This window comes from Salvia miltiorrhiza, chromosome 4 (genome assembly GCF_028751815.1).
Source record: "Salvia miltiorrhiza cultivar Shanhuang (shh) chromosome 4, IMPLAD_Smil_shh, whole genome shotgun sequence".
Classification (NCBI taxonomy): Eukaryota; Viridiplantae; Streptophyta; class Magnoliopsida; order Lamiales; family Lamiaceae; genus Salvia; species Salvia miltiorrhiza.
The window spans coordinates 4,642,275-4,667,275 of NC_080390.1; the positions used below are offsets into that span (position 1 = coordinate 4,642,275).

At 35.5% G+C, this 25,001-nt stretch overlaps 2 protein-coding genes across 4 annotated transcripts in view; both read left to right on the forward strand.

Moving 5' to 3' along the window:
• Positions 1-25,001, forward strand: part of LOC131022324 (probable glycosyltransferase STELLO1) — a 41,218-nt gene that overhangs the window by 14,241 nt on the left and 1,976 nt on the right. The window contains exon 3 of the mRNA XM_057951773.1: positions 24,895-24,942. Within this exon, the coding sequence (XP_057807756.1) occupies positions 24,895-24,942 (48 nt within the window). The remainder of the gene's footprint in view (positions 1-24,894; positions 24,943-25,001) is intronic.
• LOC131022325 (uncharacterized) lies at positions 5,700-16,760 on the forward strand. Of its 3 annotated transcripts, none has more exons than XM_057951776.1 (3): positions 5,700-5,877; positions 15,250-16,067; positions 16,542-16,760. In XM_057951776.1, the coding sequence occupies exon 2, from the start codon at positions 15,324-15,326 to the stop codon at positions 16,059-16,061; it is 738 nt and encodes a 245-aa protein (XP_057807759.1). In that variant the 5' UTR covers positions 5,700-5,877; positions 15,250-15,323; the 3' UTR covers positions 16,062-16,067; positions 16,542-16,760. The 3 variants fall into 3 exon arrangements, with proteins under 3 accessions (XP_057807759.1, XP_057807758.1, XP_057807757.1); XM_057951775.1 differs by lacking the exon at positions 5,700-5,877 and adding an exon at positions 13,077-13,220; XM_057951774.1 differs by lacking the exon at positions 5,700-5,877 and adding an exon at positions 14,198-14,572.

The following is a 25,001-nucleotide window of genomic DNA, read 5'->3' on the forward strand; positions in this document are numbered from 1 at the left end:
CATTAGATAGTTGCAAATATTTATTGGGTTAGAATTAATTATATAGCCAATTGAACCGGCCATCCGTAATTGTGGTTTAGGTTTGATTAGTGGTAAATTGACACATCAGGGTCAAGGGAAAAGCAGTCTTAATTCAATAATCCTGCGTCAGAGTTTATTGGTTTTGAATCGGGTTTCTCTAGATATTAATGCTGTCGGCTCATTAAACCTATAGAGCGTCTCTTACGGTTGTCAGTCGATTAGGGTAGTAATTAGTGAAGCGTCTTCCTGGTTACCGAATAATTAAGGAGAAATAAGATCACGTCAGAAGCGTCTTCGGTGGTTATAACTGGTTTGTTTGCATGAATTAAAGTTATTTTTGCATCGATGATCGGAATAATTGAGCTAGGGTGGACTTAATTGATTGCTGGAATCTTTTATTAATTGTTGGAATTTTCTATTTATTTATTTATTTATTTATTTATTTAATATTAGAACCATTGCAATTCTTATAGGTTTTATTTATTTATTTTTAGATTTAGTATTTTCTCATATTTTCCCCATAAATCTCGTTTCTGGAGTTTCTTTGCAGGTTGGATTTTAGGAGAATTCTCACCGATCCCTTGGGAGACGATTTTGCTTACTGCTGTCTGCGCAGTGTGGGCATACTGGCTGACTGTCGGATATTTTTGGTGTAAAACGACACACCAAATTTTGGCGCCGTTGCCGGGGATCGGTTTTTAAGTAGTAATTTTCCTATTATTTCGATTTGCCTTTTTATTTTATTTTATTTTTGTTTGATGTTGATCTAGAGCTGAAGCTGAAATATGTCTGAAGATGGGGACGATGACCGTGATGATTTTCCGCCACCACCACCATTGATAAGAGAGTTGGGCCGCCACAGGAGAAATCATCCTCTATGCATTGTGTTGCCCACAATTAATCAAAATGCTGAAATCAAGCCCGATTTCATTCAAGTGCTACCTAAGTTTGGTGATCTACCTCGAGAGAGTGCACACAAGCATCTGGCTGAATTTGATTTAGTTTGCACTACTTTACGCCCTCAAGGTTTTACTGAAGATCATTTAAGATTACTAACTTTTCCTCATACATTGCAGGGTAGAGCTCGAGATTGGTTGTTTGATCTATCGCCTGGATCAATCAGAACTTGGGACGACTTAGAGGAGCAGTTCTTGCGTAAATTCTTTCCAGAATCAAAGGCTGCAAATCTAAGAATAGCTATTAGTAGCATCAAGCAGAGGCAACAAGAGTGTTTGTCTGATTATTGGGAGAGATTTCAACAATTATGTCATAGATGTCCTAACCACGGATTTTCTGATTATCAGTTGCTCATTAATTATTTTTATCGTGGTATGTCTTCTTTTGACAGGAGGATTGTTGATGCTGCTTGTGGAGGAAGTTTGACCAACAAGACGATGGATGAAGCAAAACAACTGATTTTTGATATGGTCTCAAATGGTCAACAATATGAGGATGAGAATGATGATAGGTACAGGCTAGTCAACAGAGCAGAAGATGCACGTGTGAATGAGAAACTCGATGCTCTAACTTCCTTAGTTAGAGGCTTTGTTGGAGCTCAAATTCAGAAAGATAATCATCCAAATTTCAGCTGGAGTCATTCGCCTGAATTTTTCACCAGCGCACAGCCGCAGGCTGGGCGGTATGCCCATACCGACCGCCCAGAGCCTAGTATGAGTGATATTCTTCAGAGTCTGGCACAGAGCAGCCAGATTATTAACAATCTGGTGCAAAGTCAGCAAGCTTTCCAGCAAGAGACGCAAGCTGCGTTGGGTAGTATGGGCGCACAGATCACTCAACTCACCACTCAAGTGAACAAGTTGCAAGCCAATCATGGAAAACTTCCATCTCAAGAAGTACATCCCAAGGAATATGTTTATGCTGTGAATTTCATGAGTGAGGAAGACTTCTTCGATCCAAAGCCCATGGAAGATGAAAAAGAGAAGGAAGAGCAAGAAAATGCTCAAAATGATGAAGTTGTCAAAGAGGCACAACAATATGAAAATATCTCTTCTTCCGAGGTAAGTGTTGAATCTAAAATTTCTAATTCTAAAGCACTAATTCCTTTCCCTTTTCCTTTCAGGTTGGCCCAAAACAAGGAAACAGAATGTGGCAGGGAGATTCTGGAAATATTCACGATGAATAAAGAACCACCAGAATGTTATGATGAAATTCAAGGGTGTAAAGTGCAGTCGAACTCCACCAATGAAGTTCGCACTTGGCATCGGTCGCGCGGTATGCCCATACCGACCAGCACTGGACAGATTGTGCCTTCAATTGTGAAACTGCCAAAGCGGAAATTGAAACCACCTGATGATTGATTCAGTTTCAGGGAAGTTCTTTTTAGTTTTCTTTCGTTTTTATTTTATTTTAGTTTTTTTTCCTTATCTTTTATGCTTTCTTTGTTTTTGTGTCTTTGTTCTTAGTTTTTCTCCACACAATGAGGACATTGTGTTGTCTAAGTGTGGGGGGATGTCTTTGTTTTGTTTGTCCTTGTTTTGTTGCTCTGTTGGTTTTCGAGTCAGTTTCGAGTTCTTTGGCAATTTTTATGATGGATGATGTGAAGAGTTGAGATTAAGATATTGAATTGGTATGATAGGCTGTTGCTCTTGTGATGGAATTGTGCATATGTTCGTAGGTATTCTTGTATGAGAAAAATGTGCAAAATTTGATCAAAATTACTTGAAGCCTACTAAATTGTGAGGATTGAGCCTTAATGAGCACACATGAATAGCTCTTATTGTTTCTTTGATGAGTGTTGATTCGAACTTTAATGCCGAATTTCTGGTTTGCCCTGTTGCCATAGTCAAGACTGAGTTTGAGAACTTAATGCATGAAAATGATTAAGGCATTTAGGAATAACCATTGTTTGGCCTGAACATATTATCCGAACCTTCACTTTTCCCTTAGTGAGCCCGTTTGTGCCTAATTTGCTCCTGTTTTGTTGGATTAAAAACTCACATATATTAAGCCTAAGCCTATTTTAGCCTGCTTTTGTCCCTTGAAAACATGTGAATGCACTAGATTATGACGAGATGAGAAGATGAGTGCTCCTATCATTTTAGTATGTGAGTGATGATTCATTGATGCTATGGGATATATATATGTTGTTGAAAAAAAAAAGAAAAAAAAGAAAAAAGAAAAAAAAAAGAACAGAAAACAGAAAAAAAGATAAAGAAAGAAAAAGTGCAAAGAGAATAAAGGGCCTATTGTGTATACATTCATTCATGTTTATGCCCTATATGTATATGTTAGAGTTGATGCATATTTTTTGAGGATATTTTGAGGAGCTACTCTAGAGTTTTATTGATGGACGGTTTAGTGTGTTTGCATGTTTTCAATCATATTGAGCCTCTTTGATTCCCTTTTCTTGTTTATCCCACCTATACGTACCCTAGCCCCATTACAACCAAATTGCAAGACCTTTTGATTTGTGCATTGGTTCCATATTTTGGTGGAGATAGTGACATAAGGGCAAGCTGTGTTTGAAGGCATAAAGTTGTGAATTGTGTGAATCTATTCTGTCCATATTTGTCTTTTGAGAGAAATTGAGTGAACTTGGTGAGGCAGGATTGAATTTGCATAATTTTGACTTGAATGAAGAACATGGCATGATTTTTGAGCAAGAGCATGGTTAGCGGTTTGTGGATGATTAAGACTTTGAATATTATCTAGCATATTGTTGCCAAAGCTTTGTTTTTGCTGTTTTGAGTCTTCTTTTGTTCCTTCCCTGTCGTTTTGTTCTTTTTGGTGCTCGAGGGCGAGCTTTGTTTAAGTGTGGGGGGATTTGATTGGGCGTATTTATACGCATTTATTTGGGAGATTTTAGTATGTTTTCTATGCTTAATTTGTGTTAAATATCATCTTTTGGATATGATTATGATCTTATATGAATTTTGATGGTATTTGATAGATTTTGAAGAAAAGATTTTGGTTTTGAGAAGAATTTTGAAAGCTTGAAGTTATGAAGGATGGAGGTTTTGCTGAGAACACTTACAAGCTGAAATTTGAGCTATTTGGAATTGCTAAAGTGGCGAATATAATTGAGAGATGTTGAAATACCTTAAGCTTGTTTTGTGAGCTATGCAGCGTCATATTTTTTGGTTTAAGTTAATTGGACAAGTTAGTTAATTAGCTAGTGGGCCCATGCGCCACTTTTCTTTTCTTTTTCTTTAGTTAGTCAAGTTTTAATTTTATTAGTTAAGGGCTTACACGCCATTTTTTTATTTCCTTAGATTAGGTTAGTCTATCTTTACATATATATTAGTTATAGATTTTTGATATAAAACACAATTTCAGCCGCAACTTTTCGGGAGGAGCAGACATTGGACGAAACTTTGAAGCAATTAATCAGTTTATTTCTTTCATTCTTTTCGTTAATTTCTTTATTTATTTGTTTTGTTTAATTATTATGAATTCTAACTAAATTCGTTTATTCCGGCAACGATTAGGGAAGCACTAGCGAAATTATTCTGTGAGATCTAATTGTTCTTATACTTTATTTTATGCTTGCATCTGCAATTCTCCATGTTTAATGTTATTAATTGTTTTAATCCATTAGATAGTTGCAAATATTTATTGGGTTAGAATTAATTATATAGCCAATTGAACCGGCCATCCGTAATTGTGGTTTAAGTTTGATTAGTGGTAAATTGACACATCAGGGTCAAGGGAAAAGCAGTCTTAATTCAATAATCCTGCATCAGAGTTTATTGGTTTTGAATCGGGTTTCTCTAGATATTAATGCTGTCGGCTCATTAAACCTATAGAGCGTCTCTTACGGTTGTCAGTCGATTAGGGTAGTAATTAGTGAAGCGTCTTCCTGGTTACCGAATAATTAAGGAGAAATAAGATCACGTCAGAAGCGTCTTCGGTGGTTATAACTGGTTTGTTTGCATGAATTAAAGTTATTTTTGCATCGATGATCGGAATAATTGAGCTAGGGTGGACTTAATTGATTGCTGGAATCTTTTATTAATTGTTGGAATTTTCTATTTATTTATTTATTTAATATTAGAACCATTGCAATTCTTATAGGTTTTATTTATTTATTTTTAGATTTAGTATTTTCTCATATTTTCCCCATAAATCTCGTTTCTGGAGTTTCTTTGCAGGTTGGATTTTAGGAGAATTCTCACCGATCCCTTGGGAGACGATTTTGCTTACTGCTATCTGCGCAGTGTGGGCATACCGACTGACTGCCGGATATTTTTGGTGTAAAACGACACACCAATTATGGAATCAAGTTTGTGTCTATGCTCATCGTTGGAGCATATATGAATTTCTATGGGTGGATTGTGCTGAGTATCTTTTGATTATGGATTACCACTTTGGGTGGCTAGATTATGTGTCCGGCCGGCCGGACACATGATTTTATCGGTCGGACACATGATCGGACCGATAAAATCATGTGTCCGACCGGTAAATTATGTGTCCGGCCGGTAAAATCATGTGTCCGGCCACCCACCGGTCATATGTACTCTTGACTGATAGCTGTCAAATCGTTGACTTTTATGATTGATAGCTGTCAAATCGGTCAAATGTGTAAGACTTTCACAAAAAATCAAGCAAATCCATCAAATCAAAGGGTACTTAAACAATAGGGCATAGAAGCTTTGTATAATAAGAGAGGGCATTTTTACAAAAAAAGATAAGGAAGTGGGCATTTTAAATTTTTACTCATATATATATGTGACTAACTCTATTTTCCCAATATAATTCTAATTAAAAAAAAAAAACTTAATTAGCTACCCATTCCCCCAATTCGTCCGCATCTCTCCCCATCTCTTCACTCTGCATCTCGCCGCCTCTATCCTCCGCCCTCTCCCTCTCGCCGCCGCAGCGCCACCCGTCTCTAAGGTAAGCCAGCTCGAAAAATAAGAAACTGGAGAGCCTCTTCATTCTTCTTCTACCTGTTCCCAGCTCTCTTAGTCCTATAATTAGCTCATTTCTTCTCCTTAGTCTGCCTCTTTAATTGTTAGTCTGCATTAGGCCTCGCAACTCAGATATCTCCAGAATTTTTTACATTTAACAAAATACGAAAAAAAGCATACCTACAAATGAAATGCGACCATATGGAGATAGAATTAAGGGTTTTTATATTTTCAACTGTTGATGCCTAACCCTACCTCAATTTGCTGCTTTCTTCCTAATATTTGGATTTTCTCTTTCTATTTTGGAATTGCTGAGAGCATATTGCAACATTGCTTTTAGATAATGGTGAAAGATGTTTCGTGAATGGTGTGTAAAGTGGTAATCCATAGGTTCTAATGGATGAGATCCCACTTATGGGAATAGTCTAATGCTACAGTCAATTGATTTGGTTCATGAACAGAGTTTCGATTGCATCGACTGATTTCTACATAGGTCTTTGTTGAAGATTGCACTTAATCTTCCAGTGAGCTATTGGCGCCCGTTTATACATATATATAAATATGAGATATTGGGGAAAATATTGAGATTTTAGGAGCACTATTGAGGCCCTAATTTAGTATTTGTGGATATGTCAGGACAAGTTACAAGTCATGGTTGAATTGTAGTTCTTTATAATATGATTATTGATTGGGCGTATTTATACGCATTTATTTGGGAGATTTTAGTATGTTTTCTATGCTTAATTTGTGTTAAATATCATCTTTTGGATATGATTATGATCTTATATGAATTTTGATGGTATTTGATAGATTTTGAAGAAAAGATTTTGGTTTTGAGAAGAATTTTGAAAGCTTGAAGTTATGAAGGATGGAGGTTTTGCTGAGAACACTTACAAGCTGAAATTTGAGCTATTTGGAATTGCTAAAGTGGCGAATATAATTGAGAGATGTTGAAATACCTTAAGCTTGTTTTGTGAGCTATGCAGCGTCATATTTTTTGGTTTAAGTTAATTGGACAAGTGAGTTAATTAGCTAGTGGGCCCATGCGCCACTTTTCTTTTCTTTTTCTTTAGTTAGTCAAGTTTTAATTTTATTAGTTAAGGGCTTACACACCATTTTTTTTATTTCCTTAGATTAGGTTAGTCTATCTTTACATATATATTAGTTATAGATTTTTGATATAAAACACAATTTCAGCCGCAACTTTTCGGGAGGAGCAGACATTGGACGAAACTTTGAAGCAATTAATCAGTTTATTTCTTTCATTCTTTTCGTTAATTTCTTTATTTATTTGTTTTGTTTAATTATTATGAGTTCTAACTAAATTCGTTTATTCCGGCAACGATTAGGGAAGCACTAGCGAAATTATTCTGTGAGATCTAATTGTTCTTATACTTTATTTTATGCTTGCATCTGCAATTCTCCATGTTTAATGTTATTAATTGTTTTAATCCATTAGATAGTTGCAAATATTTATTGGGTTAGAATTAATTATATAGCCAATTGAACCGGCCATCCGTAATTGTGGTTTAGGTTTGATTAGTGGTAAATTGACACATCAGGGTCAAGGGAAAAGCAGTCTTAATTCAATAATCCTGCGTCAGAGTTTATTGGTTTTGAATCGGGTTTCTCTAGATATTAATGCTGTCGGCTCATTAAACCTATAGAGCGTCTCTTACGGTTGTCAGTCGATTAGGGTAGTAATTAGTGAAGCGTCTTCCTGGTTACCGAATAATTAAGGAGAAATAAGATCACGTCAGAAGCGTCTTCGGTGGTTATAACTGGTTTGTTTGCATGAATTAAAGTTATTTTTGCATCGATGATCGGAATAATTGAGCTAGGGTGGACTTAATTGATTGCTGGAATCTTTTATTAATTGTTGGAATTTTCTATTTATTTATTTATTTATTTATTTATTTAATATTAGAACCATTGCAATTCTTATAGGTTTTATTTATTTATTTTTAGATTTAGTATTTTCTCATATTTTCCCCATAAATCTCGTTTCTGGAGTTTCTTTGCAGGTTGGATTTTAGGAGAATTCTCACCGATCCCTTGGGAGACGATTTTGCTTACTGCTGTCTGCGCAGTGTGGGCATACTGGCTGACTGTCGGATATTTTTGGTGTAAAACGACACACCAAATTTTGGCGCCGTTGCCGGGGATCGGTTTTTAAGTAGTAATTTTCCTATTATTTCGATTTGCCTTTTTATTTTATTTTATTTTTGTTTGATGTTGATCTAGAGCTGAAGCTGAAATATGTCTGAAGATGGGGACGATGACCGTGATGATTTTCCGCCACCACCACCATTGATAAGAGAGTTGGGCCGCCACAGGAGAAATCATCCTCTATGCATTGTGTTGCCCACAATTAATCAAAATGCTGAAATCAAGCCCGATTTCATTCAAGTGCTACCTAAGTTTGGTGATCTACCTCGAGAGAGTGCACACAAGCATCTGGCTGAATTTGATTTAGTTTGCACTACTTTACGCCCTCAAGGTTTTACTGAAGATCATTTAAGATTACTAACTTTTCCTCATACATTGCAGGGTAGAGCTCGAGATTGGTTGTTTGATCTATCGCCTGGATCAATCAGAACTTGGGACGACTTAGAGGAGCAGTTCTTGCGTAAATTCTTTCCAGAATCAAAGGCTGCAAATCTAAGAATAGCTATTAGTAGCATCAAGCAGAGGCAACAAGAGTGTTTGTCTGATTATTGGGAGAGATTTCAACAATTATGTCATAGATGTCCTAACCACGGATTTTCTGATTATCAGTTGCTCATTAATTATTTTTATCGTGGTATGTCTTCTTTTGACAGGAGGATTGTTGATGCTGCTTGTGGAGGAAGTTTGACCAACAAGACGATGGATGAAGCAAAACAACTGATTTTTGATATGGTCTCAAATGGTCAACAATATGAGGATGAGAATGATGATAGGTACAGGCTAGTCAACAGAGCAGAAGATGCACGTGTGAATGAGAAACTCGATGCTCTAACTTCCTTAGTTAGAGGCTTTGTTGGAGCTCAAATTCAGAAAGATAATCATCCAAATTTCAGCTGGAGTCATTCGCCTGAATTTTTCACCAGCGCACAGCCGCAGGCTGGGCGGTATGCCCATACCGACCGCCCAGAGCCTAGTATGAGTGATATTCTTCAGAGTCTGGCACAGAGCAGCCAGATTATTAACAATCTGGTGCAAAGTCAGCAAGCTTTCCAGCAAGAGACGCAAGCTGCGTTGGGTAGTATGGGCGCACAGATCACTCAACTCACCACTCAAGTGAACAAGTTGCAAGCCAATCATGGAAAACTTCCATCTCAAGAAGTACATCCCAAGGAATATGTTTATGCTGTGAATTTCATGAGTGAGGAAGACTTCTTCGATCCAAAGCCCATGGAAGATGAAAAAGAGAAGGAAGAGCAAGAAAATGCTCAAAATGATGAAGTTGTCAAAGAGGCACAACAATATGAAAATATCTCTTCTTCCGAGGTAAGTGTTGAATCTAAAATTTCTAATTCTAAAGCACTAATTCCTTTCCCTTTTCCTTTCAGGTTGGCCCAAAACAAGGAAACAGAATGTGGCAGGGAGATTCTGGAAATATTCACGATGAATAAAGAACCACCAGAATGTTATGATGAAATTCAAGGGTGTAAAGTGCAGTCGAACTCCACCAATGAAGTTCGCACTTGGCATCGGTCGCGCGGTATGCCCATACCGACCAGCACTGGACAGATTGTGCCTTCAATTGTGAAACTGCCAAAGCGGAAATTGAAACCACCTGATGATTGATTCAGTTTCAGGGAAGTTCTTTTTAGTTTTCTTTCGTTTTTATTTTATTTTAGTTTTTTTTCCTTATCTTTTATGCTTTCTTTGTTTTTGTGTCTTTGTTCTTAGTTTTTCTCCACACAATGAGGACATTGTGTTGTCTAAGTGTGGGGGGATGTCTTTGTTTTGTTTGTCCTTGTTTTGTTGCTCTGTTGGTTTTCGAGTCAGTTTCGAGTTCTTTGGCAATTTTTATGATGGATGATGTGAAGAGTTGAGATTAAGATATTGAATTGGTATGATAGGCTGTTGCTCTTGTGATGGAATTGTGCATATGTTCGTAGGTATTCTTGTATGAGAAAAATGTGCAAAATTTGATCAAAATTACTTGAAGCCTACTAAATTGTGAGGATTGAGCCTTAATGAGCACACATGAATAGCTCTTATTGTTTCTTTGATGAGTGTTGATTCGAACTTTAATGCCGAATTTCTGGTTTGCCCTGTTGCCATAGTCAAGACTGAGTTTGAGAACTTAATGCATGAAAATGATTAAGGCATTTAGGAATAACCATTGTTTGGCCTGAACATATTATCCGAACCTTCACTTTTCCCTTAGTGAGCCCGTTTGTGCCTAATTTGCTCCTGTTTTGTTGGATTAAAAACTCACATATATTAAGCCTAAGCCTATTTTAGCCTGCTTTTGTCCCTTGAAAACATGTGAATGCACTAGATTATGACGAGATGAGAAGATGAGTGCTCCTATCATTTTAGTATGTGAGTGATGATTCATTGATGCTATGGGATATATATATGTTGTTGAAAAAAAAAAGAAAAAAAGAAAAAAGAAAAAAAAAAGAACAGAAAACAGAAAAAAAGATAAAGAAAGAAAAAGTGCAAAGAGAATAAAGGGCCTATTGTGTATACATTCATTCATGTTTATGCCCTATATGTATATGTTAGAGTTGATGCATATTTTTTGAGGATATTTTGAGGAGCTACTCTAGAGTTTTATTGATGGACGGTTTAGTGTGTTTGCATGTTTTCAATCATATTGAGCCTCTTTGATTCCCTTTTCTTGTTTATCCCACCTATACGTACCCTAGCCCCATTACAACCAAATTGCAAGACCTTTTGATTTGTGCATTGGTTCCATATTTTGGTGGAGATAGTGACATAAGGGCAAGCTGTGTTTGAAGGCATAAAGTTGTGAATTGTGTGAATCTATTCTGTCCATATTTGTCTTTTGAGAGAAATTGAGTGAACTTGGTGAGGCAGGATTGAATTTGCATAATTTTGACTTGAATGAAGAACATGGCATGATTTTTGAGCAAGAGCATGGTTAGCGGTTTGTGGATGATTAAGACTTTGAATATTATCTAGCATATTGTTGCCAAAGCTTTGTTTTTGCTGTTTTGAGTCTTCTTTTGTTCCTTCCCTGTCGTTTTGTTCTTTTTGGTGCTCGAGGGCGAGCTTTGTTTAAGTGTGGGGGGATTTGATTGGGCGTATTTATACGCATTTATTTGGGAGATTTTAGTATGTTTTCTATGCTTAATTTGTGTTAAATATCATCTTTTGGATATGATTATGATCTTATATGAATTTTGATGGTATTTGATAGATTTTGAAGAAAAGATTTTGGTTTTGAGAAGAATTTTGAAAGCTTGAAGTTATGAAGGATGGAGGTTTTGCTGAGAACACTTACAAGCTGAAATTTGAGCTATTTGGAATTGCTAAAGTGGCGAATATAATTGAGAGATGTTGAAATACCTTAAGCTTGTTTTGTGAGCTATGCAGCGTCATATTTTTTGGTTTAAGTTAATTGGACAAGTTAGTTAATTAGCTAGTGGGCCCATGCGCCACTTTTCTTTTCTTTTTCTTTAGTTAGTCAAGTTTTAATTTTATTAGTTAAGGGCTTACACGCCATTTTTTTATTTCCTTAGATTAGGTTAGTCTATCTTTACATATATATTAGTTATAGATTTTTGATATAAAACACAATTTCAGCCGCAACTTTTCGGGAGGAGCAGACATTGGACGAAACTTTGAAGCAATTAATCAGTTTATTTCTTTCATTCTTTTCGTTAATTTCTTTATTTATTTGTTTTGTTTAATTATTATGAATTCTAACTAAATTCGTTTATTCCGGCAACGATTAGGGAAGCACTAGCGAAATTATTCTGTGAGATCTAATTGTTCTTATACTTTATTTTATGCTTGCATCTGCAATTCTCCATGTTTAATGTTATTAATTGTTTTAATCCATTAGATAGTTGCAAATATTTATTGGGTTAGAATTAATTATATAGCCAATTGAACCGGCCATCCGTAATTGTGGTTTAAGTTTGATTAGTGGTAAATTGACACATCAGGGTCAAGGGAAAAGCAGTCTTAATTCAATAATCCTGCATCAGAGTTTATTGGTTTTGAATCGGGTTTCTCTAGATATTAATGCTGTCGGCTCATTAAACCTATAGAGCGTCTCTTACGGTTGTCAGTCGATTAGGGTAGTAATTAGTGAAGCGTCTTCCTGGTTACCGAATAATTAAGGAGAAATAAGATCACGTCAGAAGCGTCTTCGGTGGTTATAACTGGTTTGTTTGCATGAATTAAAGTTATTTTTGCATCGATGATCGGAATAATTGAGCTAGGGTGGACTTAATTGATTGCTGGAATCTTTTATTAATTGTTGGAATTTTCTATTTATTTATTTATTTAATATTAGAACCATTGCAATTCTTATAGGTTTTATTTATTTATTTTTAGATTTAGTATTTTCTCATATTTTCCCCATAAATCTCGTTTCTGGAGTTTCTTTGCAGGTTGGATTTTAGGAGAATTCTCACCGATCCCTTGGGAGACGATTTTGCTTACTGCTGTCTGCGCAGTGTGGGCATACCGACTGACTGCCGGATATTTTTGGTGTAAAACGACACACCAATTATGGAATCAAGTTTGTGTCTATGCTCATCGTTGGAGCATATATGAATTTCTATGGGTGGATTGTGCTGAGTATCTTTTGATTATGGATTACCACTTTGGGTGGCTAGATTATGTGTCCGGCCGGCCGGACACATGATTTTATCGGTCGGACACATGATCGGACCGATAAAATCATGTGTCCGACCGGTAAATTATGTGTCCGGCCGGTAAAATCATGTGTCCGGCCACCCACCGGTCATATGTACTCTTGACTGATAGCTGTCAAATCGTTGACTTTTATGATTGATAGCTGTCAAATCGGTCAAATGTGTAAGACTTTCACAAAAAATCAAGCAAATCCATCAAATCAAAGGGTACTTAAACAATAGGGCATAGAAGCTTTGTATAATAAGAGAGGGCATTTTTACAAAAAAAGATAAGGAAGTGGGCATTTTAAATTTTTACTCATATATATATGTGACTAACTCTATTTTCCCAATATAATTCTAATTAAAAAAAAAAAACTTAATTAGCTACCCATTCCCCCAATTCGTCCGCATCTCTCCCCATCTCTTCACTCTGCATCTCGCCGCCTCTATTCTCTGCCCTCTCCCTCTCGCCGCCGCAGCGCCACCCGTCTCTAAGGTAAGCCAGCTCGAAAAATAAGAAACTGGAGAGCCTCTTCATTCTTCTTCTACCTGTTCCCAGCTCTCTTAGTCCTATAATTAGCTCATTTCTTCTCCTTAGTCTGCCTCTTTAATTGTTAGTCTGCATTAGGCCTCGCAACTCAGATATCTCCAGAATTTTTTACATTTAACAAAATACGAAAAAAAGCATACCTACAAATGAAATGCGACCATATGGAGATAGAATTAAGGGTTTTTATATTTTCAACTGTTGATGCCTAACCCTACCTCAATTTGCTGCTTTCTTCCTAATATTTGGATTTTCTCTTTCTATTTTGGAATTGCTGAGAGCATATTGCAACATTGCTTTTAGATAATGGTGAAAGATGTTTCGTGAATGGTGTGTAAAGTGGTAATCCATAGGTTCTAATGGATGAGATCCCATTTATGGGAATAGTCTAATGCTACAGTCAATTGATTTGGTTCATGAACAGAGTCTCGATTGCATCGACTGATTTCTACATAGGTCTTTGTTGAAGATTGCACTTAATCTTCCAATGAGCTATTGGCGCCCGTTTATACATATATATAAATATGAGATATTGGGGAAAATATTGAGATTTTAGGTGCACTATTGAGGCCCTAATTTAGTATTTGTGGATATGTCAGGACAAGTTACAAGTCATGGTTGAATTGTAGTTCTTTATAATATGATTATGGAGTCAAGTTTGTGTCTATGCTCATCATTGGAGCATATCTGAATTTCTATGGGTGGATTGTGCTTAGAGATGGCAGTGGATCCTGGACCCGGTCCAGATCCGTGGATTCAGATCCGATTTTACGGATCTGGATTTCATTTTCTAAAACGGATCTGGATCTGGCTCTTAAAATTTGAGATCCGGATCTGACCCGTGGATCCGATTTTATTTAAAATATATTATTTATTTTTTATATTTATTTTATTAATAGTATTAGATATATTAAAAATAATAGAAAAAATAGAATAACTATCAAAATTGAAACCCTAGATTTCTAATTCTCTCTAACCTATCATCTCTCGTTCATCTCCAAGTCTCCCTCACTCTCCCGCCGCCTCAGTCACTCTCTCTCACTCCCTCGCCCAGCCGCCGCCCGCCGCCCCACCAGTTCGCCCGCCCGCTGCCGGCGAAGGCGAGGACAGCAGCAGCTGCAGAAGACGCGGCACACCGCACACGCCCTTCCTCCTCCAGTTCGCTCGCCGCCCCTCTTTCCCTTCTCGGACCACTCCAGCTCCAGCTCGCCGGCCACCTTCTCGGAGCACTCCAATTCGTCGGCGGTCGGCCTCACCGTGCCAGCCTCCCTCTCAGTTCGCCGGCGAAGGCGGAGTTACAGGTCGGCGACTCCCTCTTTCACACTCTCTCTTTTACTCTCTGCCCAACTCTCTTTCACACTCTCTCTTTTACAGCTCTCTCGACGCACGCACGCACCGGTCGCCGCTGCGCCGCACCATTTTGATTTTGTTAGATAAATTGTTGATTTCAGCCATTTTTGAGAGATTGAGTTTGTTAGATTCAGTCATTTCAGCCATTAAATTTGTTGATTTCGGCCATTGATTTGGCAGCCATTTTGTTAGATTAGATTATGGTTTTTGATTGAGTTTGTTAGATTCAGCCATTTCAGATTGGTTTTTGATTGAGTTTGTTAGATTCAGCCATTTCAGATTGGATTTATCGAAATTTTATGGTTTTTAAATTGAATTTGGCAGCCATTTTGATTTATCATGTTGACAGATTGGTTTTGGCAGCCATGTATTTATCATGTTGACAAATTGATTTTTGATTTGGCAGCCATTTTGGCATATTGGATTATGGGAATTTAAAAACTGCAGATCCATGGATCTGGATCCGCGGATCTGGCGGATCTGGATCTCATAGATAAAAACGGATCTGGATCTGGTATTGATGAGATCCGGTCCAGATCCGGCCCGTTGCCATCCCTAATTGTGCTGAGTATCTTTTGATATGGCGCGAAACTAATGAACAGTTGTTGTGCATTGAACTTTGGAATAGGTCTCGTTGTATTCGCTGAACAAGTGAAAAGGAGGTTTGCTATTGATTACACTAGTGAATCGGTGTGTTGCACGATGCTGAGCTCGACTGTTGTCAAGAAATTGAAGCCTTCAAACTCATCCTTGGATTCTCTAAGCTACCAGTTCCTGCAGAGATGCTCTGTCAGTGGCACAGCGAAGGGGAAAGGTAAGATCAAAACCGGGCAGCCTTTGAAGCGATCAAAGGTCACTACGAAAAAGGGGTCAGCATCCGATCCATCTGCGAAAGAAGGGCCGAGGAAGAAGAGCAATTTTGATGAAATGGTTGAGCAATGTCTGACTTCCACTGCACCACTGAGGTTCTTGAAGACCAAAGAAAAGGAGAGAGAAGCCGAGCGAGAGATGATGGGGCTCATAAGCAAGGCGAACGAGCAGGCAAAAGAGAAGCTAAAGAAACAAAAGGACGAATTCACTTCACCTTGGATCATAGGAACTTCGGGTTTGGATTATATTACTTTAGGGTTAGTCGATGCCGATAAGATCCCAAAGTACGAACTGACTGTGGAGGACGGACGGAGGCTTGCAAAGGAGTACAGTAGGACCTTGATGAGGAAACATAGAGCAAGGCAGGCGGCAGAGACAGCACTATTGCAGTGTAAGAAGGAAGCTATTGAGGCATTGCCCGAGCATCTCAAAGCGGCTGCTTTAGTCCCGGATTTGACTCCTTTTCCAGCGAACCGATTTATGGCAGCACTGACCCCACCAATCGAAGGCTATAGCGAGAAGATCAATGAGGCAGCACGGAAGAGTGTTGAAGGGAAGAAGCGCAGATGATAAGAGGTTAGAATGCTATTTCATAATTCTTTCACAATCAAATGCTATCATGTTTGAAGTGTTGTGAAGGGGAGTATTTACTTTGGGTGTTAGCTTACATAGATAACAATAATATAGGCTAATCCACTGCATACAGTTTGATGGGTTGAATAATTTTGAGCTTGTTTGAAAGTCCAATTCTTCAAATTCGCAATCATGTATTGTGAATCTCTTCCATCACCCATAGTAAACGCCCTCTTAAAGAATAATCGTAATCCCATTAGAGCTTTTAACTACATACATTTTGACCTTTAATTGCTAAAGAATATCTACTGTAGCTTAATAAACCTGCTGCTTGTAAGTGGCATTCAAAAAGCAAGACAAAGACTTATTAAGAAATCAAATAATTCTCAATTGTCTTTTACCGTGGTGAACTTTCTACTATATTTTTTTGGCCTATTCTTTATGTAGAAATGATTGAAGAATTTCTATTGTCACCAGGCGACGCCTCAGCGTGGGTTTGCAACTTCAATTTGCAGTTATCTTGGGCTTACGATGACTAATTTTCTTGCAATGGTTCGTTTCTATGTAGCTTTGGTTAGTTAAGTCACTATGCATTGCTGCAAATAAGAATTTAGCAGTAGTCATATTAGCATTCTTCAGTGGCTGTTTTGACTTGCTACTCTTTTTTGAATGGTAATTGCGAATCATTGTGGATCATTTTATTGCCTTCTTGGATCTTGTCATCTCATATTTAACATATTAATTATGAAACTATACATGAAATTCTAGGACACCAAAAATTTCTTTATTTGATTTGAGCTAGCGGTTCATGTTTGAAAAGGCAAAAAGAAGTATATTTTGTGTATAGTTGAGGGTTTTGCTTACATGTATATGCCCAAATAATAATAATTAATTTTAACATAATCGTCTTTAATTTACATTTATCAATGAGTAATTGGGTTTTGTAACATAATGCTACAAGCCTTATTTCGTGAAAATGTGACATGGCTTAAATCTATTCAGTATAAAGACTCTAGTATACTGGTGGATGGCTTGTGCAATGATGATCAATACATTTTCCATGTTGCATATGATGAAAGATAAAAGGTGTCATTTCAAACATTACTTGTAGTATTATTCTTATTGAGGGATTATGTAATGATAAAGTCACACAAGGAAAGGATTTGTTGGACGGACATATTGAGGCTAAAAATTTGATGATGCAAATTGCAAATAACAACTGCTTGTCTGATCGTGTGATGTACAATGTTTTTGTTCAATGTCTTTTCCAATCGAATAAGATAAAGACACCATTCTAGACACAATAACTTATACTATCCTCATCGAGGGATTATGCAATGACAATAAAGTCACATAAACAAAGGATCTATTTGACAAGCTTCCATCCAAAGGTATACAACATGATGCCATAGCATATACAATTCTTCTCGGTGCACTTTGCGCACATGGGCAGATAAAGGAGGCTAAGGATTTGATGATGCAAATGGTAAACACCACTTGTTTGCCTGGTAGTGTGACATATAATGTTTTTGTTCAAGATCTTCTCAAAATGAACAAGACGTGTGATGCAATCCCACTATTAGAAAAGATGGATGCAAGGGGTTTCACACTTTACGAAATTATTTTTTCGATGTTGATTGAACCTGTGGTAAGGGAAGGTAGAGATAGTGTTCTATTTGAAAAGATTAAGAAACTTGTATCAAAGGACCTCTATTCTAAATAGGTGTTCTTTTGTGTTAAAAGTTGAAGAATTATTCTATTTACTATGTTGATTGTCATCTGGTTTAACTGTAATATTCTAAATAGGTGTTATTTTGTGTTAAAAGTTGAAGAATTATTCTATTTATTATGTTGATTATCATCTGGTTTAACTGTAATTTGTCTTAACTTATGTTGTCCAATTAGTTATAACGATTTGACTTTCAATTTGATTACTAAAATTCTTTTAGCACCATCTAAATTATTGAAAGAGATTTGATAAGTGATTGTGAAATTCAAATGTCGAGCAATTGTTTATTTTGTGTATATATATATATATATATATATATATATATATAAGCAAAATAAATCATATCCTACGTGGCATCCTATAATCACTCTATTCTAATTGGCAAAATCTTGTGTACACCCGGGTGTACCGTACACCCGGGTTGTACCCTGCCCAAATTTGTAAATTGTCTGACCCGATTTTGTTAAGAAATAAGCGCATTTGTTTGGCTTCACCCCCTTTAGCGCATTTCCACTTTCTTATTCTTTTCTTAGTTTCTTTTCCTTCTTTACATAGCTTCTTTCTTAATTCAGTGCATTTCTACTTCATATTCTTCTTTTCTTAGTTTCTTTTCCTTCTTTACATAGTTTCTTTCTTAGTTTCTTTTCCTTCTTTTCTTAGTTTCTTTCTTAATTTTTTTTATTTTCAGTTTTTTTATTAAATGATACTATTATATTTTTATTTGAATTACACTTTTAATTATGTATAACAATACTAATTCTATTATTAAATTATACTATCTACATTAATTATTGATACTATATTTATATATGAATGACACTTTTAATATATCTAAATAATATTAATAAATAATACTATATTTATATTTAAATGATACTTTTAATATATGTATATAAATGACACTACTACTACGACATAGAAATGACATTATAAGATGGGAAAATGTGCAAATTGGCCCCCGAAGTAGTAGCCCCTATAGCGTATAACCCCTCTTACTCACTGTGTGTGCAACTAAACCCCTGAACTCCGAGAAAAGGGTGCAAATTCCCCCCTCTGACTAACGGCTGTTAACGACGTTAGGTCAGAGGGGGGAATTTGCACCCTTTTCTCGGAGTTCAGGGGTTTAGTTGCACACACAGTGACTAAAGGGGGTTTTACGCTATAGGGGCTACTACTTCAGGGGTTAATCTGCACATTTTCCCTTTTTTAATTAACTCTCATCTCTCTCACTCAGCCCTCTTTCTCTCTCGGCCACTGTACCGTCGCTAACGGTGGTTGAATCACCAAGTTGTAGGATCATCTTTTATCAGCAACACAAACGATTAATCCATCAAATCGACATTATATAGAAATAGCGAAAATGAGAAGGTTATGATCGTTACATTGTGAGAGGCGTCAAATTTGGCGATGGCGACGACGCCTTGCCAAACATCACAAACTTGCGAAGCTTCGAGGCGGCAAGCTTGCTTCTGCGGCGTGATTTGGGGGCGACCTTCGCGCTGTCTTTTGTTCAAGCAAAGCACAGAGGACGACCGCAAGTTTGCTAGAGAGCAGCCAGTGGTGATGGAGAGCGTGCGCTGCGCTCTTCGTTCGAAATTCGAGCGGTGGAGGCAGGTCGGTGCTAAGGTTCAATCCTTCGTCCTCTTCAGAGGATAATCGAGCAGGAGACGGCTCTCCGGCTGGGTGCGACTGCACTGGAGCCATGGATTGGCTGCTTGCCGGCCTTTTAGCAGCGGTGGAAATCGTATTTGAGAGAAAGAGGCGACTCCTCATCGAGAAAAGCTAGGGTTCGCGATCTGTCACAGATTGAGATAGAGAGCATGTGGTGGGTGTCATTGGCAGTAGGCGGCCGGTTTGCCGGATATCGCGGCGGCGATTTCGGACGGAAGGGGGGAATTAGGGCTCGCCCTTGACGTTGAGCGTGTGCAGCCGAGAGAGCTCCGGGGTTTAGGGCCCAGGAGAGAGGGAAAGGGGCAGCGCCCTCGGCCAGCCTTGTCGGAGCTTAAATCAGCGGCGGTGGCGATCAGATTTTGGAGGAGGAGGGCTCCCTGTTTGCACCATTTTCTCGGAAAATGTGCAGATTAGCCCCTGAAGTAGTAGCCCATATAGCGTAAAACCCCCTTTAGTCACTGTGTGTGCAACTAAACCCCTGAACTCCGAGAAAAGGGTGCAAATTCCCCCCTCTGACCTAACGTCGTTAACAGCCGTTAGTCAGAGGGGGGAATTTGCACCCTTTTCTCGGAGTTCAGGGGTTTAGTTGCACACACAGTGAGTAAGAGGGGTTATACGCTATAGGGGCTACTACTTCGGGGGCCAATTTGCACATTTTCCCTTTTTTTTTTTCGTTCTTTATCCTTTTTTTTTTCATTTTTTATCCTTTTTCTTTCGTTCTTTCCACTTCTCTTTTTTCGTTTTTTGTCTTTTTCTTTTCTGTTCTTTTCTTATTATGAATAATGATACTTTTGTTGTTAGTAAATTACACTATCTATATTATTAAATGATACTATTATATTTTTATTTGAATTACACTTTTAATTATGTATAACAATACTAGTTATATTATGAAATTATACTATCTACATTAATTATTGATACTATATTTATAGTGTCATTCGAAATCATGTAGTGTCATTCGGAATGTTAAAGTGTCTTTCAAAATGTTATAGTGTCATTCGAAATATTATAGTGTCATTCGAAATCATGTAGTGTCATTTGAAATCTCATAGTGTCATTCGAAACGTTATAGTGTCATTTCAAATCTTATAGTGTCATTCGAAATCATCTAGTTTCATTCGAAATGATCATCTAGTTTCATTCAAAATGTTATAGTGTCATTCAAAATTTCATAGTGTCATTCAAAATCATGTAATGTCATTCGAAGTCTCATAGTGTTATCTCAAAATCTTGAAGTGTAATTTTGAAATGTTAAAGTGTTATTTCAAATGTTGAAGTTTCATTATGAATGACATAGTGTCATTTCAAAATCTCATAGTGTCATTTTGAAATGTTAAAGTATCGTTACTAATCTTATAGTGTTGTTTGAAATCTTATAGTGTCACTCGAAATAATGTAGTGTCATTCGAAACGTTATAATGTTCTTTATAATAGTGTTAGTGTCATTTGTAGAACATAAAATTGTTCTTTATATATAATAATGTTAGTGTCATTTATATATAGTATTATTTGTATAACACGATAGTATTATTTATATAACATGATGATATTAGTGTCATTTTCATATAGTGTTATTTACTAAGAAAAATAGTGTCATTTAGATATATTAAAAGTAAATGTAAAATAATAAAATAAAAAAAGAATGTAAACTGAAAATTAAAAAAAAAATGAAAAAACTGTAATTGTGATAAAAAAAATTTGAAAAAGTTATAAATTGAAACTAAAAATAATAAAATAAAAAAAGAATGTAAACTGAAAATAAAAAAAATTTGAAAAAAACTGTAATTGTGATAGATTGATCCCAAGACCTTGTGCTTTAAATACACACAAGTTACCAACTCAGCTAAATGATAGATTACTACTCTATCTATCCATTAAATATATATCAACGTGAGTTTCAGATCCGGGTTTTGGGTGACCCGGGTGCACCGTGCACCTGGGTGCACCCAAGAGTGCCTCATTTTCTTCAATTCTCATTCATTATTATTTTTTTCTAAATTTTAATCAATTTCTATATCTAAAAACCATTAAAATCTAAAAAATCATGATATATTTAAAAACTAAATATCTAACAAATCATTATATAAATATTCCAACAAAATAAATTCTATCCTACGTGGCGTCGTACAATCACTCCATTCTAATTTTTCTCAATTCTCATTCATTTTTACTTTGTACTTTTTATTTTTTAATCAATTTCCATATCCAAAAACCATTAAATATCTAAAAATCATTATATATCTAAAAACTATTAAATGTCTAAAAATCTTTATATTAGTATTCCACTGATCAATAAAATTTATTTATATTCATACACGAAAAATAGAAAATATATATATTTGTAATTTTGAGGTTGTAATGATTATTGTAATATTATACTTCACAATATCCAACTCTCCAATTTCAATTTAAAAACGTACTTGATTTACTTTAATATATATGACTTTGATGTTATTAATTATATTTATATTCCCTAAAAAATTATCTTCGACCTCATGGGCAGACCAATTCAGGTTCCAACGTATATAATACTTTAATTGGGTTAAAATAAAAAACCACCCTTAAGATAAGAATGTAGAACTAATCTATACCCTCAATCAATAATACTTTAATGGACACGATTTAAAATTTATTATATTTTAATTTGCCTCTAATACTTATTTTATATTAGGAATAAATTTATTTATATTCATACACGAAAAATAGAAAATACATATATTTGTAATGTTGAGGTCGCAATGATTATTGTAATATTATACTTCATGATATCCAACTCTCCAATTTCAATTTAAAAACATACTTGATTTACTTTAATATATACCGCTTTGATGTTATTAATTCTATTTATATTCCCTAAAAAATTATCTTCGACCTCATGGGCAGACCAATTCAGGTTCCAACGTATATAATACTTTAATTGGGTTAAAATAAAAATCACCCTTAAGATAAGAATGTAGAACTAATCTATACCCTTAATCAATTATACTTTAATGGACACGATTTAAAATTTATTACTATAAAAAGAGATTCTAGATCCCTTAAAAATCATAACAAAGTTGATCTTAAAATGCGAAATTACATAAGTATCCTTAATAGGTATTTGGTTAAATCTATAAGCTTTAAAAATAATTTGTAAATTATTTAGGAGCTAATAAGTTCTTGTAATATAAACAATTTATAGGCGGTAAACTATAAGTTTCAATAATTTTTTAAATTTTCAAAAAATAAATTTTTTGATCCCAATTTATTTTTTCATAATTTTATAAAAAAAATAGTTATTATAAAAAAATTACCATACTATCATTCGTTATTTATTCTGTTCTTTCATCCTAACTAGATTTTCTATCTCAAATTCTAGTCCTGAGTAATCATAACATTTCCAAGTTCCTGAGTTTCTAACTGCAGATAGAGAAAATATGGCTTTAAAGGAGCACAAGCAGAGAATGATCAAAATTGGATGAAAAAGCTAATAAATAATCAAAATTATCCTACACAACTGCCACCACCCACAATAGAAGTCATGCCTGCTTGCTTTTGGATATGTTTGAATTATTGGAAAAGTGTAAGATAGAAATTAAGGATAAAAATATGAATAGATTCTAGCGGGAGGAAGGCCATATATGACAAGATAGGCACCATAAGATGTATCTGAAAAGGATTACAATATCACAGGATGACAACCACCATAACATGCATAAACCTGTAGTGGAGAAGGATTCCAATTTAGCCCACGTTTGGTTAAGTGTTTTTAGAGATTAGAAAGGGATTCAATTAATTGAATCCATTACTTGTTGTTTAGTTTGAGTAATGAGTTAACCATTACCCTTACTTGAGGGTAACTCAATCACCCAATTTGTTACCCCTCTATTTACAAAAGAAATAGAATCCCTAATATATAATTCATTTACATTGTTAAACCAAACAATCAATAAAAGTAATGATTATTGTTATTATTCCACTCTTTTATTTTATTTCATTCCCTTTCCATTCCTCTACTTGAACCAAACGAGCACTTAATATATGTAAAATCCTTGAAAAACTCTATTTTACATAGCACCATGCAAAATGAAGCATTTACCAATTTAATTAGTGTGCTTTCAAGAGCTGATAAATTTCTAGGTTATGTGAAGAAGTATCAGAGGTTAAACTATATCCTAATTGAGATGGACCCATATTTGAAAGTAACAATGTAACACATTCATAAGCACCTCAGACTTGCACTTCGTTACGTATTTTTATGATCCAAGAATAACTAAGATAACTCTAAAGTAATTGATTTTCATGCCACTCGAAGATTCTCTAGAAAGTAGACACTTGATATAGAATAAAAGAGTACATTCATAATTATTAATTATCATCACTTTAAATAAGGGTTATAGAGTAAAATTGGGACTATGAATAAAATCACCCGTCTAATATATAGGTTTGCAACACTGGCGGTTGTTGGGCTACTATGGGCCTCCATTCCACTGACTGAAGGTTGGGCTTTGGCCCATCTCAGTGTATAGATAACACCGCTTCATTGCTTTATCAATGCCACCTTGCCGCATTCCCTCATTAATTTTTTAACATGTCAATCAACTGAATCAAGCATATTTTGTTTCTTATAAAATTTAATCAACGTTCTATTTAAATATTCAATTTAATAAGATTAATATCCAAATTCGACAATGTGAATGTCTTATCAATAAGTCTAATTCTCTTTAAAAAAGTCTAATTAATATTTTTAATTACAATTTATCATTTATACATATCATATAAATTTCAAAAAAGTGCATGAAAAAACAAAAAAAGAAAAATCACTACTACTTACGAAAATCTGTAATCGTCTTACTTTATATATTATACACATATAAGAAAATTATATATATACACACAAATAATTAAGAAAATGTAGTTTATACTGACAAAAATGATGCATGTTTGATATTCATGTTTAAAAATGGTCATATTAATAAAATTAAAATAAATAATATACCTCCAAACAAAAAAAGGACCAGCAATCTCGTCATGTCGTGAGAAAGAAGCCCATATGAGGGCGTCAAGATAAATAATCCCACGAGCTTTGAGCTATTAATTTTGGATGTGGAACAATGAAATAAAATCGAACTTATCTGCTATTATAAGTTGACTTGTTAAATAAATTTCATCCGTCCATTGATAATGACTCGTTACTGTTCGACACGATTATTAAAAAAAGAGTGATTAAATGATAAAAATAATAATAAATGATGGAATTAAAAAAAAAATTGTAAAGTATTTTTTTCTAAAACAGAAAACTATTAATGAGACAAATGAATAAAAAAATTGAATCATTATGAATAAAGAAATATGTGCGGCCAAACGTCCACATAAGACTACATTATTTAATTATGTTACCGCACGCAAACATTATGATGAAATAATGTACATATGCGGATGGTATAGTGGAGCCTGTTGCAAGCCGACATGTCTAAGTTGTGGATTGCCAACAAGGTATCATGAATTAATGTATATCCAACACCTGCTATTCTCACTTGTCTAACAAGATCAAT

Excerpts from the sequence above, each read along its gene's own strand:
- LOC131022325 (XM_057951776.1), top strand. The coding sequence starts at position 15,324 with ATGCTGAGCTCGACTGTTGTCAAGAAATTGAAGCCTTCAAACTCATCC.